Source organism: Lepisma saccharinum, chromosome 22 (assembly GCF_977018435.1).
Source record: "Lepisma saccharinum chromosome 22, izLepSacc3.1, whole genome shotgun sequence".
Classification (NCBI taxonomy): Eukaryota; Metazoa; Arthropoda; class Insecta; order Zygentoma; family Lepismatidae; genus Lepisma; species Lepisma saccharinum.
In genome coordinates, this window is record NC_139250.1 from 49,939,149 (window position 1) to 49,956,898 (window position 17,750).

A 17,750-nucleotide genomic window follows, 5' to 3' on the forward strand; every position below is an offset into this window, starting at 1 on the left:
ATCTACGTCAGTGTCTTTACAGACATGACAGGCTTGCTTAGCAACAGCCAGATTGACTTCGTGTTTCTGGTTATTTTCTCTTTCTACCAGCATACACTCAAAATCATAAAAAATGTAGAGAAACTTTGCACTGGGTTCGAGCTTAATAGGCTGAATATAGCATTTGTGTGCTGGGTCAACAAAAGCATTACAGCTTTTACAAAAGAATTCATCGCATTTGTGTGGTGTTTTGCGCTTTCTCTTGTTCACTACTTTGTAACAAACGTTACATTGGTGAATGGTTTGACAAACACTGGATTTCCGCCCTTCTGTGCGCAAATGATTTTCATAACATTCCGGGGACAGAAATTTCCTGTTACATGCAGTGCATTTTCTGGGGATAGTGTTAGTGGATTGATCACTATGAGTGTATTCACATAATGAACAATACCTAGTGCATTCAGTATGTTGATATTTATTATTAAATCCGACTTGGCATTTGGGGCAATAATAATTTTTCACAAGAAGTCTGCGTACACAATTAACTATATCAAAATGTTGATTGTGATACAATAAATTAATCTGTTTAGAGGCGAACGGTGTTGACCGAATAACTTCATACTCTCTTTCCCCCTCTTTCATTGAAAACACAACAATTTGGTACTCTGGTCCCAATTGGTTTTGAAATTTAACAATGTTCTCTACAGTGCACCCATTGGTTGGATCAACGCGAGCTTCATAGCATAACCGCATAGCCGCTTCTTTGAGTTTATTATCGTATCTACGAAAGGATTTGATTTTGTTTGTGTTCTTGTCGACTTTGGCTTGGGCAAATGCAATAGCGCGTGGCAAGCACAAATTGTCATCATTAGTCATAATAGTAAAAGCAGTCTGTCTCTGGTTACCATTGTTTATTGATAGTAAAGGGGCATATTTTCTGTAAAGGGGGTACTTGTTCCTCCCTCTACCGCGCTTGGGTTCGACAATATGCGCCATGCATTTCAAAAAGTTATCTACAAAGAAGGATTCGTTGCTGTTCAGCACTTTGGTCACATAGTGTTGAATAATTTTAGGATTTAATGCCGAAAGGCGGCGCCAAGGGATATAAATATCCTTATTGGTTTCATTGCCGAAAATAATCAAACCAACCTGACTGTCCGGTGCCACATCAAAGAAAATCTTTTTCATTAGAAATTGAAACATGGACCCCACCAAATATTCAGGGTCCCCCACAACCTGATTAGGTATTTCAATGGATACCTCCCGTCCTAGCATTCCAAATCGTCTAAAATATCTTTCTCTTTCATCCACAATTGAAAACTGACTTGCCCCCACCCCTAATTGACACATTGCTGTTTGCACTGTCTCACAGAAAAAAGTCGGATCACATGAAGGGATATCGTCGTGGAAAATAACTCTGTCACACATATCATAGTATGCATTAACGAGTTCTAGTGGGGAAGTGTACTTTCCAGAATGAAAATTACATATAATTTCGTTCGAAGTACTCACCGCAGTGTGGTTAGCCTCGTTTGTGGAGCTTGTAGACGCCATCTTTCACTAACAGATCCTTCCAGTCGCACGTGCACAGAAAATAGAATCACCTGTAAAAAATAGAAAACATAGTTGTAGTACTTGTTCACATTACGCATATTCTTTTTGGTTTGCATTTACGTTTGCTTCGGTTCATTATTTGGTTTACATATTATTTAAAAGCACCATACATATATGTAACAATTCACTTACCTTAATTATAGCTTCTTTTGAGTTCTTTGTCTTCAAATCTCAGACAATAATCACAAGTTGATATCTTTTCTGACACAATGGTTCAGAAATTCTTCTCAAACTAACATCTTCTCGCATTTACGCGCTTTTTTATACTTCATAAACAAAACTGACGCGTTCTCTGATTGGTTGAAATAAAACCGACGCGTTTTCTGATTGGTTGAAATAAAACCGACGCTTTCTTTGTTCTTGCGTTCTAGTTCACCTTGAACTCCTTCCCATCATCCTTTGTTCTAGTGTTCTCGGTAACCTTGGCATACTTTGACAGAAACATGTCGCAGCATGCAAGCGACGCTCAGTTTAAAAAAAAAAATTGACCCTTGCTGCGCATTCTCAGACATTCTTTGTTGTCTGGTTGAATCCCTCCCCTGCCCTACAGTATTGCATAGCTTTCCCCTGTTATTGCGTACTGGTTAACCTTGAAAAAACCGGTTCTGAAAACCTACCGACGCGTTCTCTGATTGGTCAATCAGATTCCTTCTTTGTTCTGACGTTGTGACGTCATTTGACCTTGAACGCGCTTCCCCAAAATTCCTTTCTCCTCTACCTGCGCTGAATATTAATTCATTCTCTGTCTGGCATCAGAGCCGAGTCGAGATTCAAAGACAGTATTCTGTCTAGCGTGTTGCACCATCGTGTTTCATAACATGATGAAATTACTGCATAGTACTAATTAATAATATTACATATCTCGGGTTCGAGTACCGGGACCGTCTTCTTTCGTATCATTACCACCGTTCATAGCGGTTCATAAACCATAGAAAACTTATTTTCAATACTATAAACATTAATATTAACATTTTATACATTACATACTTTGCAGTAATGAATATAAAACCATATGCATAGCGTTTAATACCTCTAATTACCTTCTATATACATATTTTTCATAAAATAAATAATTATATATTCATAAAAAGTTATAAACATGCAAATACATAAATGTAAAGTACTCTAAGTACATGCTAATGAATTCTAAGTACATGCGAATTAATTAAAACCCGTGCAAATTAGTTATAAGTACGTGCAAATAAATTGCGAATATTAAACGCCCGAGGGCACAAACAGTCCTTGGCTGGGATCAATACTACTGATGAGGAAAGTGAGATCCTAGTTCCAGCGAATAATTTGTTAGGGCCGCTTCAGTTGATTATAGTGCATGCTGAGTGTGCACATAAAGTAGAGTTTCAAATATAATGAGTGGCTTAGCAAATGATCTACGGAGACTGTATTTGTATAAGCATTCTCTTCCTTTCCTGAGGAGAATTCAATAAAACAATGGCTTGGTGTAGCTTTCAGAGGGGAGCGGCACCTGACACGCTTAACTTGCAAACCAGCATTCAGAAATAAATGCAACCTTTCGTATCAAGACAGGTCAAGCTGCACGTGTAGCTCTGATTAGGCCGTTTTCTCAATACCGTGCATCCTGTCACCTACTGATCTTGTTAGCTCATGCGCGGTGAATGTTTGGATTTAGACTAACTGTGCTAGTGTCGCTTGCCGCTTGCAGCTTCTGTGTGAATTCTCCGTGTCGCTTGCCGCCTGTCACTTGTCGTCTGTCGTTTGCAGCTTTCTTGCCTTGTAAGGGAGATTACACACGAAAGCGCCAACCAACACATGTCCCTTGGAAGCGAACCAGCAGTAATGAATTGAACCTTTCGAACAGAAGCGACACGACAAGATGCAGGTGTCGCTTGTAGCTTGCGTGGCCAGTTTTGTTAATACCGTGCATCATGTCGCTTCGTACTTTTGTTCGCGCATGCGCGGTGAATGCTTTGCCTTATATTGAATGGTCTAATGTCGCTTGTCGCTTGTCGCTTTGGTATAAAATCTCCATGTCGCTAGTCGCCTGCCGTTTATGCCGTTTAAGCAGATTCCAGACCGAAGCGTAACGCGACAAGCGACAAGCCTCGGTAATCATTGCAACGTTTCGAATGATGCAGCACGGTAAGCTGCAAATATTGCATGTCGCTTGGTTGTGTCACTCAAACTGGCTACTTTATCAATGTTGTGCATCGTGATGCCTCCACTTGTCGTGCACGGGCGGTGAATGTTTTAGTCTACAAGACAAAAGGGACCCGTGTCTCTTGTCGATGTGGAAGCACACTGTCGCTTGTCGCCTCCGTCAGAATTCTTCCCCTGACCCCTTCGAGGAGACTTCAGATCGAAGCGACAAGTGGCAGGCGACAATCGACAGACAACACTGGCATGGACGTCAGCAGGGTTTTTTTCCAGGGAAGGGCAAGGAAGGTATTTTTTTTCCAGGGGGAGCAAATAAGCCACATTTTACCCAATGTTCCTTCAAAAAAACATTGCTTACATTTGAATTTATCATGTTCGTGCATTAATTAACACATATTATTGTGGCTGAAATGGAATTATATGTGTGAAATATATAATTTTTGGTTGACTTTCATTTTCCAAAGGGGGCACGGGTCCCCCTTGCCCCCCCTTACGGACTCCCATGAACACTGGCGACTTCGATCTAAAGCAAGAAATTCACCGCTCATGCGCGAAAAACCTAATGCACCGAGCCGAAAGCGACATGTGCAGCTTGCCCTGTCGCATCAATGCGAAAGGTCGAATTGATTACTGAGGGTTCAATTCCAAGCGATACGTATCTCTTGTCGCTTGTTACCTATTGCGTTTCGCTTGGTAGCGTTCCAATAAAGAGCTTCGTTTCACACAGTTGCGGCATGTGCAGGCCACACAAGCCTGCTTTGATTTCTGAAATCTTCAAACAACACATAAAAGTGTGCAAAGTAAAAATTAAGATTCAGCGATTAGGGTAATTGTGATTATTTTCTCAATTTCACAGTGGGGCATAAACTCCTTAAGTACGCCACTGACTGCGCCGCAGTTAATCCCTTCCTAACTCCGCCGCGAGAGGAACTCTTCTTTTTTTCCCCCTACCCTTCAGAATGCTCTGCGCCGAGACAGACAAGCTACGCGCTCTCAATTGACGCCGTAAAGCGCGTTTCACAACTATTTGCCCAATTCGGTATGGTACGTAGCTGCTTACATACAGGAAGAAATCATGTGACCTACAAGAATTGTGATTGGTTGGACGGGTTTTGCAATATTGATTGGTACCCACAACGGATGCAATTGTATTAAAATTACAACACGTAAATTAGACAGGTGATATTGGTACCAGGTTCCAACAAGAATAGTAACCATTTTTTCGTCAGGAAAACTGCATAAATGATAATTTTCAAAAACCACGGTGGTATTTGTAATCACATGCATGGTCTCGACATTTTAAAATGAATTTGATTTTGCTAATTTATCAAATTATAGTGGTTCCAACAACATATGTACACTCACTCGGGCCTTATAAGACCACGTTTACACGTATGTGTGTGTGTGTGTGTGTGTGTTTTTTATTGTGTGTGTGTGTGTTTTATTGTGTGTGTGTGTGTGTGTGTGTGTGTTAATACATTTGGCTTAGTTTTAGGTGTGGGCAAAAAAAATATCAAAAGGGGCATATTTTTAACAAGCTTATGGACAACAATCTAACAGAAGTAGATTTTGTAAGTGTAGCCAAATCAATCTGAGAGGGGCTCATCATTTCACAGGAACTTCCCAAAAGCATTTTTTTTTACAAAAATCTTTGATTAGACAGAGTACCACACTTGAGCAAAAAACTCATATAGGCATGTTGAGCAAGTTTTGAGTGTGGGCAAATCTGCCTGAGGGGGTTCATCATTTCTCATCCCAGTAATATCATCAATACAACAAATCAATCAATACATCAAAATAAGTTTTTGAGGTTTTGGTGCTGTTTTCTTCGCTGTGAAACATCATCAGCGCAATAAATAAGGTGGGGAACATGGAGACAAAGTATGAACCCAAATTGATGGCTTTGAACTGTCTTACCTGCACTACTCTTATAAACAACAATCTAACAAAAATGCTTTTTGTAAGTGTAAACAAATCAATCTGAGGGGGGTCATACTTTCTCAAGAAATTCCCGAGGGCATTTTTACAAAAATCTTGGATTAGACGGAGTACCACACTTGAGCAAAAAGCTCATATGGGCATGTTGAGCAAGTTTTAAGTGTAGCCAAATCTGCCTGAGGGGGGTTCATACTTTCTCGTCCTGGTTATAGCACAAATAATACTACTAATGCATCAATTCTTGACGCTGGGACGATATTTTCTGCAAATACCTCTTCTCTTCAGTCCCTTCTGTTCTTCTCTTCTCCTTATCCTTCTCCTTCTTCTCTCCCCTCCTTTGCTCTGCTTTTATCTCATATCGCCTTCCCTACTTTTCTCGCATCTTATCTCAATCCCACTCATCTCCACTCCTCGTATCTCCTCTCCTGTCCTAGATTTCCGACTTCACGCACTTTTCTCCACTTCTTTTCGTTCTTCTCTTTTTCTCTCCTTTACTCTACTCTACACTCTTCTCTCATCTCGTTTTTCTTCTCTTTTCTCTTCTTTGCTCCATTTTCCTCATCTCTCCTAGAATCTTTTTCCATTCTCCTCACTACATCTCCTCTCCTCGTCTATCCTCTCTTTCTTCTCTCCTCTACCTTTCCTCTTCTCCTCTCGCTTTCTCTTTCTCCTGTCCTTTGTCACCTCTGGTTTTCTCTCACCTCTTGTCCTTTCTGTAGACTCATCAGCGATGAAATACTAGAAAACCTATTATTTTTCTTTCAGAAAGAATTTTGTCACTTGCGATATAATAGTGATATTTTTAATACTTTTATACACTAATACTTGTTTTTATTTCTTTCGCGTATTTTATAAATATTTATTGTGCATGTGGCAACCCTGAAATTGAGCCTAACTCTACACGCAACCCACCAACGCCTTGTGTAAATTGGGTTTCCTAGTTTAAAATGTCGTTGTCCTAAAACAACACTGTACAACTGCTTCAAATACAATTTATTTTTTATTTCTTAACTTGGTCTATTTTGTGCATCCTTCTCTTCCTCCGTTTAATTACATTGTAATGCTTTCCCAGTGCATAATTAAAAATGAAAAAGTCGTTGTAACCAAATACCAAGCACAAAACAAAACATACTTCGTATCAGCCACAATTTACTGAAAAGACTGTGACCTTATATCACGTTGATGAATTTCGAGTTCTGTGTGTGACTCATATTTCGTTTTCGTTCTTATTTCATTACAACATACATTTTACGTTAATTTTTTTCTTCATTTTTCATATTTGTATTACTGGTATATAATCCACACAGTGGCGTAGTGGATTTCTCGTTCTTCCCTCCCTCAAGCAAGTATATTATTTGGGACCTCTTAACGGAAATGGATATTGAATATTCTATAACGTATTTATCATTGCGAAGCAATCTAATTTCTTGTTATTGATTTATACGTACTCTATGAGAGTAGTAGCTTGTGGAATCTAAATCAGGTTGATATAACTTCTGAATAGATAATTGAAGGAGGGAATTTGAAATAGTATCCTTTACTTCACATCACAAAATTGCTAACACACCCTAGAACTAATGCAGTTTCTGCATCATACATGTGCAGATCTGCATGTGGCAGAAGAACAAAGCCGAAGAACCAGCCGCTGAATAATTGAATGATATTTCGGAATTATGAAATTCAAGTTTACGCAAAGAGTGTCAATGATGTGGGAAAATAATGCACTATAAATATTGCGATTAAAATGAATTAATTATTAAAATGTGTCAAGGCAAGATACATTAACTTAATTCTGGTACTTACTACATCTCGAATCCACTTATATTCCCAAGTCCTGTCGTCAAATTCTCAATCTCCAACGATTCGCCCAGCTCCCAGTCTCTGCATACAGTGACGGCAGGGGCAGAAAACTCATGTATGGGAAGGGAATGACTTAAAGAGATATGTATGAATGGTGAATCTTCCAGTTTCACACACGTCCTCCATGTAATATAACAGCATATTGTAAGGAATATACCTAGGAGAAATGCAAACAGAAACCTGGAAAGTTTGGAAAAAAAAATTGTTAGCAGCCTAGAAAGTCACATTGTTTAAGAGAGTACAGATTAAAGTTCATGGACTAAATTTTGAAAGAATGCAACCAGCAAATTTGTAGCTGCGCGTATGGAAAATGCGAAACAAATTTATACTTTTATTGATCATGATAATCGAGTCCAAGAAGTTGTGTTTTAATTATCATTTTATAACCTTGTCTTCCGTAGAACCAACATACCTCTAAGCAAATACTGAACACATAAATAAAGAAAATACCACATATATTACAATATGCTTATTAAAATTTTTTAGTGGATCAAATTTTCTTGACACTGGAGTATCCATTTACAAAAGCACTAAACGTATATTACCACATTTTGATCTGACGTACGTAATTGATGTTTTTATTCAGTAAGTGTTTACGTTCACAATAATAACGTACACCCATCGGACATGTTGTGAAAGCAGTACATAGCGTATAGTGCCGCCATAGATACATGTATATATACTTATCTATGAGGTATACATTGAAGTGTGAGCTCATTTTGGTGACGTGGATAGGCGGAGACACAGGGATGTAGCTAGAAGAAAGCGAGAGTTTATATGTTGATACACAGTGCCTTTCACTTTCAAGTCTTCCGGGAAGCGAAGGCTAAAACGCCGGGCAGTGGGAGAGCGTCCGCCGTCATTTAAACCCACAGCTGTACGCTGACCTTGCCACTTGACGCGTCAGTGCTTTCTGTATCCACGTGTATCCACGTGTTTGCACGTGTTTGTGAAGTGTTAAGGTTTTAACAAGTGTTTTAGATTGTTTTTCTTATGTATTACTGGTGCTTATCTGCTGTCTAATAATGCCACATGCAATTTAAATAAATCATTTTTATGTACGACTCTTACAAAACTAAAGTCAGAAAACGTTTGGCATCAGAATTCCCAGATGTTCCTGTTCCACACATACAACGTTCTAGAACTAAAAGAATTGGTAAACGCTGTAAGTGCCAAAATAATTCAAACACCGATTTCCGCGTTAAACTATGAACGTGCCATGCTTTATAATGTGGTAAACGTGAAAAGTGGTTGGTAGCCTTCTAAGTAGTTCAAAGGGCGTGTAAGAGGTTACTACTGTGAACGTTCTTACGGGCTGATGTGCGGAACGATGCGATTTCCCAACACTTTCGCTTTTGGCACTTACAACGTTTACCACTTTTAGTCCTCAACTTTTGAGCAAATTTATGGACATAGGGTCTGTTCTTGATAACAAGTGAAGGGAAAACGGCGTGTGGTTACTAAGGAGAAACTAGACGACGTTGCAGCAAGATTGCCACACATTTTTCAAACATCCCTCATGCGGCTTGCACAAGAAACATACATTTGCATGTCGTCTGCGTGGCGAGCTGTTAAGCTTTAAACCTGTAGCCATACATTAGAAGAATTGAAAGAAAATATTAGGAGAGTAATTCAAGCAATTTCGGAAGAGTAACTGATACGAGTTAATAAAAATTTCCTTTAAAAATGCCATAAATGTGTGGACATCATTTCCAACACCTCTTGTAACAAGGTACGTGCTCATTTTAATTTTAAATGTCTGTGTAATTAATTGTACGAACTCTTTTCATTATATAGCTAGCGGTTCTATTTTCGCGGATGTAGCATCCACTTTGCCGGCAGAAGCTCTCTCAGATGACTGCGCCGTGAAAGGCACTGTATATATATTGATGCGTGACAAGATTTTTAACAAGGAACGAAGGTTTTACCAGTAAAGCGATGTTCAGCTGTGTTTTGCAGGTTTTGGAGAGCCCTCCTTTCTTTCGGTGAATAGGAAAGGAATAGGAAAGGAAATGCGGACGATCAAAGCACACTCACCTAATCGGGCAGAGATCCCTCTGGCGTCTCGGACTCTGGTGACGATCGCGGCACGAGCGAAGCAGTAACAGTAGAAGGAGTTTATTCCTTCACCGGACGACCTTTTCCAACGCCAATTTATACCATAGCCTATTTTGCCCAAAATTCATCTATATTTTCATATGATCTTGTGGATTTAGCTAATTTCTAGGTGTAGCAAATTGTCTAATCATACTACGAATTCTATATCCTCGTACTGTGATGATTAATACAATTATCGTACTAGGATGATTAATATTAGTAGACTATTATAGTCAAACTGAATCTATATTTATATATCTTCTGGTGGTTTTAGCTAATCTGTAGGTGTGGCAAAATGCCCAACCCTACTACGAATACTAAATCCTTGTACTAAGATCTCGCTTGGGCCCTTAGAGTCATGTGACACTCTGTTGATTGGTTGAGAGTGTAACTAACTTGTGCTTGGCTAGTTTTATTTGAGAATGGTAGTAAGTTAGTTTCTTAAGTATGGAAAAACTACAGACTACTTGATTACTAGTTATTTTCTGCTTTGCTTATACTAAGGTAGTTTCTTAAATTGGCTACTAATACTTTTGTGGCATCCTATGTGAGAGACTAGTTTAGTCTAGTCTAGTAAATTAAACAACTAAAATTGTTCTGTGACTCTTTTGTTCTTCACATCTATGTATCATCTATACTTTTGTAAATATGTGCTATCATATTTATTTCTACTCAAAATAATTTCTTATGTATGATATACAACTCTATGCTATCATATTTGTTATTACTAAAAACAATTTCTTAGATATAAAAAAACTAACTACTTGGTTACCAATTAAAAAAATATACTACTTTTAATACACCCTATTTTTTCATCCTTATTTGCCACAAGTTATTATATAAAGAAAATAGATACTACTTTAACACACCATGTCTTTCATTCTCATTTGCATTGACTTAACATTGGGACATACTAGTATTGATCCAGTCTGCAATTCCTTGCACAAGGTTGTACACCGGCGAACTTTAGAAAAAGGTCTCCTTCCTCTTAGTTAGATTGGAAGGTAGTTGGAAACACTTCATTACTCCTGTATTGGATACGAAAGTGGGGGAAGGCAGTTGCAGACAAGGCCATCACTATCTTATGCGCACGTAAACTTGTTTCCGGAAAGCTTGCTGTTGGAGTCTTGTCAGGCATGATGTGGGCACTTTGTGTAAGATCTTTGTGTCCCTACCCCCCCCCCTTTGTGTGTGTGTGTGTGTGTGTGTGTGTGTGTGTGTGTGTGTGAGTACGCAGATATATTCTTGTGGGAACCAGCGTATGTTTAAACACCTTTCTTAATGGGACCAAAAAAATTGTTGGGACTTTTTGCCGGTCCCAACAAAGAAAAGACCATTGCGAGACTCCTGAGACCCCTTTCGACATGTACGCGAAGTATTTCGAAGGGACCAAAAAGTCGCTATTTGTTCGATTTGTGTGTTAACGTGTGTGTTAAACTCTGCCAGCTCTGGAAGCTTCACGTCTGTGTAAAAGTGTGGTGTTTAATCGCCTCTCTTGGGACCAGGAAGTGTGGGTGTGTAAAATCTTGGATCTATTTCGCATGTATTGGTACCGAACATCCCAGGGCGTTGAGGGGCGAGGAAAGGTACGTGCAAATGCCAACGGGGTTCCCCTCTCGCCTGGCCGTCTTGTTGCTTCCGAGCTGTCAATGTTGCCAACTTAAAACTTTGGAACCAGATCTGTTTTTCTATTATCTTCTAACCCTCCAAGTGTAATTGTAATTGATTTGTTTTGTTTTACTTCGCTTTTTGTACCACTGTTGGCTAATTTGCGAAGATGGGGATGAGTGATGATATCATGAAATTGATGAATCGACTCCCACAACATCCATGCCCAGACCGGGATTCGAACTCGGGAACCCTGGTGTCGTAGCGCGATCTGTTAACCACTCCACCACGGGGGTCGGCTTTAATCCTGCAATCAAACAAAATGCTACAATAGAATTTATTCCTCCAAATGTGACCCTTCTATATGTGCCTATAACAAATTATTAGTTGGGTTTTACTATAATACTGGTAAACAGAAATCCATTTGCAAAGCTCATTTTCTTCCATTACCAGGAAACAAAGAGTATTGTTATCAGATGTTATCAGTAGAAACTCGTTACTTGTCTCCTTTCGGCCATGATGAGGATAAGAATGGAGATTTCTGACCAAGGCGACAAGCGATCCAGCAAAAGGGGGGGGGGGGTGTTCATATCGAAGTGACAAGTGACACGATACCTCTGTCTACAAGCAAGCGTTTTTCTCAAATGCTCTAACAGACCAAGGCGACACGCTGCATGACATCCATGACTTTCAGAAGCGGAAGCCGAGAAGCGACACGTTTCGAAACGAAGAAGCAAGTCCCGCCTGTTACTTCCGTTTGTCAATATCCTGAATTGGGTCGTCTAGGTCTGGTGTTCGGGCTTTAACAGTGAATGCTTACTTGAAGACTGAAGTGGCTTGTCTTTCTTTTCGCTTGTCACTTCGGTATGAACTTCAGTGTCATTTGCAGCCGTCGTTTGCTACTTGTTGCCTGTCGTTTCGGTTTAAAATCTCTCGGCAAGAAAGCAATCAATGCGTAGGCATGACCACCAGACCGAAGCAACACGATAACGTCCCCAGTGCGTGAAACATGCAAGTGGCACGTGTAGTTTGTCATATCACATTTGTTAGAAAGTTTTATTTATTTAAGAATTTTTGTTTCCAAAGCCATTTATCGCTTCGGTACGAAAGTTCCATTGGGGCGAAGCGACGAGCAACGAGGGGTTTCTCACTGAAGGAACACTACCCGTGCAGCATAGCATAGATTATTGAGTGTTTGTTTCCAAGTGACACGTGTCGCTTCTCGCTTCGGTCTGAAAGCATCCCAAGACTTGTACGGTATTCGAACATAGGATCCCTATTCGTAGAACACGAAGACAAACGTTTATACTTCTCAAAGTTAACGGCTTGATTGCAATCCTTAACTGCATTTAATTTCAATGCAGTTCTTTTTTTAACAGTCGTGTTTGGCAACACTGATAAGTGAAGCGAAGTTTTCACTCTCGCCTCTGCAGCCGCGCCGAAACCGTGGACAGAGAGCTGTGATGTCTTTTTGCGACGTTGCATGCTACACGTATTTGACTTCTTCTGTACTCGCTCGCTCTGTTTAACGTGCGACTAAACGAGAGGGGAAAGTCTTCACCCGACAACATCGCAGGGGCAAAACAATCGCTTCCCTGCTTGTAGTAAGTTCACAGCGCATTTTCCCCCTGTGTCTGTTGTCACGGTATCTTACGCTTGACTCTCCATTGCGTTATTTTCACAAAGTAGGAGCTGTGTCCTGCTCGTCACTTCGGTTTGCGTGTGTTTCTTCATAGTTCAAATGTAAAAGGATAACATACAAATGCTTACGTATTATTATATGCGTATAATGCATTTGCTTATACATAATTGATTGATTGATTTGGTGTTTTAAGTCCACTTTATGCACAATAAGGCTAATCGGGACTGGACCTACAGTTTAAAGTGGGATCTGAACCACTATGAGCTTCCACCGGTTATCGAACCCGGGATCCCTTGATTACAAGGCAACGACGCTACCACTGCGCCATCTTATGCATAAAACAACCGAGAGAACAATGACATGTACATTTGATAATGTTCCCCACCAGAAAACTTTGAGGGAAAAAGCTCGAGTTGAAGACATCGATTTCATTCCTTTTTGATAAATAATGCCTGCAAACAACATGTTTGCCTTCTATGATCTTAACGAAAATATTAAATCCACTGCAGTAAACATTACTTTCAAGATGGCAAAATAAAATGTAAACGACATAAATACTCTTCCCGTTTCTAAACCTGACAATTTATAGCCGTGTATTTGATTGAACTTTATAATTAATAATGAAATTAAATAAATGGTCACAAAGTATTCAGGCTTAGTGAAAGATAGCGTATTCCTTCCCTCAGTGTGGTCTTTATATAACAATATTTACAAAGTTACAGAAGCAAATGTACTTGAAGGTACAGCAAAGATTTTATGCCATCAAAATATATGTGGCGACTGCCTGTGTTCTCCCCTGTGTATGGCAGCGTGCCATGACACCATTCGAGCAAATGATATGGCTCCACACATTCTCGATCTCTGCCGTAGTGAAAGAGACATGAATGATCAACACCACGCTCTGATGTAATCTAGGGGTGGCGGGTTCGACACGCGGTGGAGGCACATGGCACAGTGGTTCGGATCCCACTTTAAACTGTAGGCCCAGTCCCGATTAGCCTTACTATGCATAAAGTGGACTTAAAATTCCAATCAATCAATCGATCAAAAACCACTCTCTGATGAAGCATTATAAAGTGAAGTCTCCTTAAAACGAACATATTCAGTAGATTCGATTCTATTGCAGCTCACCTGCGTGAAGGAAAGGTTAACACAGTGCGTTACGACGATACGTGGTTTCAGGTTCGAATCCCGGCCTGCTCATGGGTGTTCCTTTGACGGTGCCCTTCATCAATTTCATCATATTCTTACTCATCCTCGTCGTTTGGATTAGCCAAAAATGAAAAAAACCGACGCTAAAAATAATCTAATCCAATGTATTCATTTGTTACCTTCTGGCCTCCATGAAGAAGTAGCTACGAAGCCAGAAGCCCTACTTTTGAATTCTGGGTGAGGAATGGATATATTATCGTGTTCGTTCTAATTCCACCATTAATTCTTATTAACGATTAACCTACGACGTAGAAAAACGCTTAAAATTAACGTCGCATTCTTCTGTCGCTTCATTAATGTGGATCATTTCTCTATCCTAGGGGGAAAATGTTAGTTTAGCAACGTGAAGAATATTCGCTTTCGAGGCAACCCAAGACATTAAGAGGCAGTGGTGTAGCAAGGGGTGAGGGAAGTGCCCGACCGCATGGCTCCTCACGCGTAAAGGTGCCTCGCGTCGAATGAGCTTGAAACGAAAAATGTTATAAACAGAAGTGGGGGGGACATGGAAAATGCTATTTTTGTGGGAAATATTATTAAAACATTTATTTATTATTTATCTGGTTCTAAATTCTAATTAAACGTTATAATTTGAATGAATACGTCAAATCAGAAGCATAACATACAGGCAGGCAGGTCTTACTTTTCTGACACTTTTGGCTGATCACGATGATGAGGATGAGTAACGATATGATGAAATTGATCAAGGAACACTCGCAAAGAACATCCATGCTCAAACCTGGATTCGAACCCGGAACCCACGGCTTCGTAGTGCGCTGTGCTAACCACTCCGTCCAGTTGGTCGACCCTGGTCGGCGAAATGCTGTTGGGAGTATAGGATGTGACCACCAATGTTATGGTAGTATTATTGTACGAGCTAGTGCTAGCTCGTAGATACAGTGCTAAGTGTACACCCAACGGTTAAAACAATATGTCCATCTCCTTTGAATTGTTATTCAGTCTGTTTTCCACAGTGTCATGATAATGGGTTGAAATAGAAACGCAGATGTCAACATAAACTTCGCATGAAAAGAATTAATGACCCCGTAGAACAACACAAGTTGTAGAGTAAAGAGAGAATGAAAATGGTGGTGAACAAATTGCCTACTATTATCTTTCCTAGTTGTAGAATTGTAGAGTTGCAATGTTACGGTCCAAAGTATCGGGAAAAAATCAACTCACTGATAACCCCCTCCCCCCCTATCCGACAATCAGCATTCAGCAACGCAATCTCTTACAGACTAAAGTTGTCACAAGGCGTACAGCTTGGTGCTTATTGTTTACGTTCAATTCTCAGAAGTATTCGAATATTTCTGTCTTCCGCAAACTAACAATATTTTATTTTTTTAGAAATGTTCTTGTACCAGCACCATTGAACAGCCGTGAAAATTCTATGGTTAGAAAATAATACATTTATAAATGAAATGATATATACATTAGCAATCATTATTAAAATGAAGACCATGTCTAAATGTGGGTTAACCCCCCACCCACACAAATAAAACTCGAAACATTTTGGTAAATACGACTTAAGTTTGAAATAAATTGGGACAGGGATTTGGAAGAATGGACTGTCTCGACTAAATTAAATGTCTTGTAAACACGCATCAATGATTATAAAACAAAAATTACAAGGACAGTTTACTTTCCCTTGGTAGATAAGATTTAGCATAGTGCTGGCGCAAAGGTGGAAAAAAAGAGGGGAGAGACTACTCGCCCCCCACTTCCCCTTAATTTCCGCCACTGGATGGGGGCCTCGCATTCTAATCTCTTCCAGGGCGTCGCTATATGTTGCTACGCCACTGTTGAGAGAGGATTACTAAATTCAAAATTCCATCTTTCGAAGCGTCATACATGTTTTGTGCACTAGTTTTTATACAAGTACTTATTGTTAGTTGATTTAATTTATTTGACGTCGCATTTCTACCACTTCTGGCTAATTGCGAGGATGCAAACGAATGTCAGAAATTAATGAAGGGACAATCACAGATTTAAGGTTCTTATCAATAGCAACCAATTTTCGCGACGTGTGCAAGTCGCAACTGGACGTGTTCATTGGCAAAATAGGGGTGACGGAACTATGTTCAGGAAGTGAGTTTCGTGAAAATTGTCTGCTGTGGAAACAACAATGAAATTTCAAACGTAGTAACATCACCATCAAAATACGTAGAGATGTTTACGAATTATGTAAGGGTACAGAATGAAAAAAAAATAACCATCCATATACTACTATATACGCAAACGGAACATATCAGGAAAGTATTCATTACGTCACATTAGTAGATAAACTTGTTTGTAAACCAGGAACTTTATTTTGGATCATTCACTTAAATTGGTCTCCTTAGTAAATCGTATAATCAGCACAAATGCACACAGCAGTAATCAGGATAATATTCACTAGTAATAGTGTTCACAATAAAGAAAATGTAGTAACTGAATGTTTTTTGGCATTCTGTATTGTATCGAGGGCGTTTGTAGAATGTGCAACAGGGACCAAAGCGTCACAGTTTTCTTTGTTCCACTTCGAAACGGTTTGTTACGAATTGTAAGAGACATCACAAACACAACCCAGAAAACAGTAATAAACACAGCAAGCGAACCCTAGCAAGCTAAAGCCACAGGGTGGTTTGGTGAGTGTTCTACCAGCTTCCCCTCTCGCGTTTGGAATCGTACTTTCCAGCTAGTTTCGTTTCTCTTTCACGGAGTTTACCAGTCAAATAATTTAGAACTCCAAGTTACTTGGTGACAAATAAAAAAGTACTACACTAACCCGAAAAAAATTACCTTACTTCACAGAATATAATACTAATATGATCCTTGCTTTAACATGGAATTATCATTACCCGCAGACTATATGAGTGTTTGCAAAGATCTGCTGCATATACCGTTTCCCTCATAACAAACATCAACTAAAAATTAAAACACGAGCGTTTCTCTATTTGCAGTCCGTCATTGTTTACGTGTAGCACGCAAGGTTAAAGTTTCAGGGTTTGAATCCCAGAAAAGCATGTTTTTGCACTTGTCCTTTCTTGCATCATGATAAGATGTACAAATGTCTCAGCTCGACAGAATTCAACGGCAGAACTGTTCTGCTGCTTGCAGGAGTGGATGTTATCTGCTTCAGTAATCTATACTCCCGTGTTCCACCTGCCAGGCTGCGAGAGTAGTGCTTTCAATTATTTTGACTGGTACGTAATTTTCGCTGCTGGCTACAAGCAAGGTGTAACAAAATCATACCTCATGTGATATTGAATTTGAATTTAAAAATTTGGGGTGCGTCAGCACTTAGGCTATATTGCACCCGTCGCAATATACGGGGTCCAGCTCCTTACCATAAGTAAAATAGCATTATTGCACTGTCTTGTTACTAAATTACAAAAAAATTCTGGCTTTCGTTAAAAGCTGAGGCTGCAAAGTGGAACTCAGCACACACAAGGACAAAAAACAGGACATGACACACAAAATTATACTAGCCATAGTGCCAGTCGCCAGAGCCTCGTTCGTCTGCAAAATGTAGTGTAGGGTGTACTACTTGACAATTGGGTGTACTACGTTGAAGGCCACCCCTTACACCCCACCTCAAGTGGGGATTATTACAGATTAATTATTCGTTAAAATTAACATCAACAAGATAGCAAACAATGAACTATGAATCAACGAAATTAATAAC

General features: G+C 39.6%; 1 protein-coding gene across 1 annotated transcript in view; it reads right to left on the reverse strand.

Moving 5' to 3' along the window:
* Nucleotides 1-17,750, reverse strand: part of LOC146004866 (uncharacterized) — a 337,298-nt gene that overhangs the window by 200,837 nt on the left and 118,711 nt on the right. Inside the window, exon 2 of the mRNA XM_083143893.1 lies at nt 7,468-7,704. Coding sequence (XP_083000019.1) covers nt 7,468-7,704 — 237 coding nt within the window. The remainder of the gene's footprint in view (nt 1-7,467; nt 7,705-17,750) is intronic.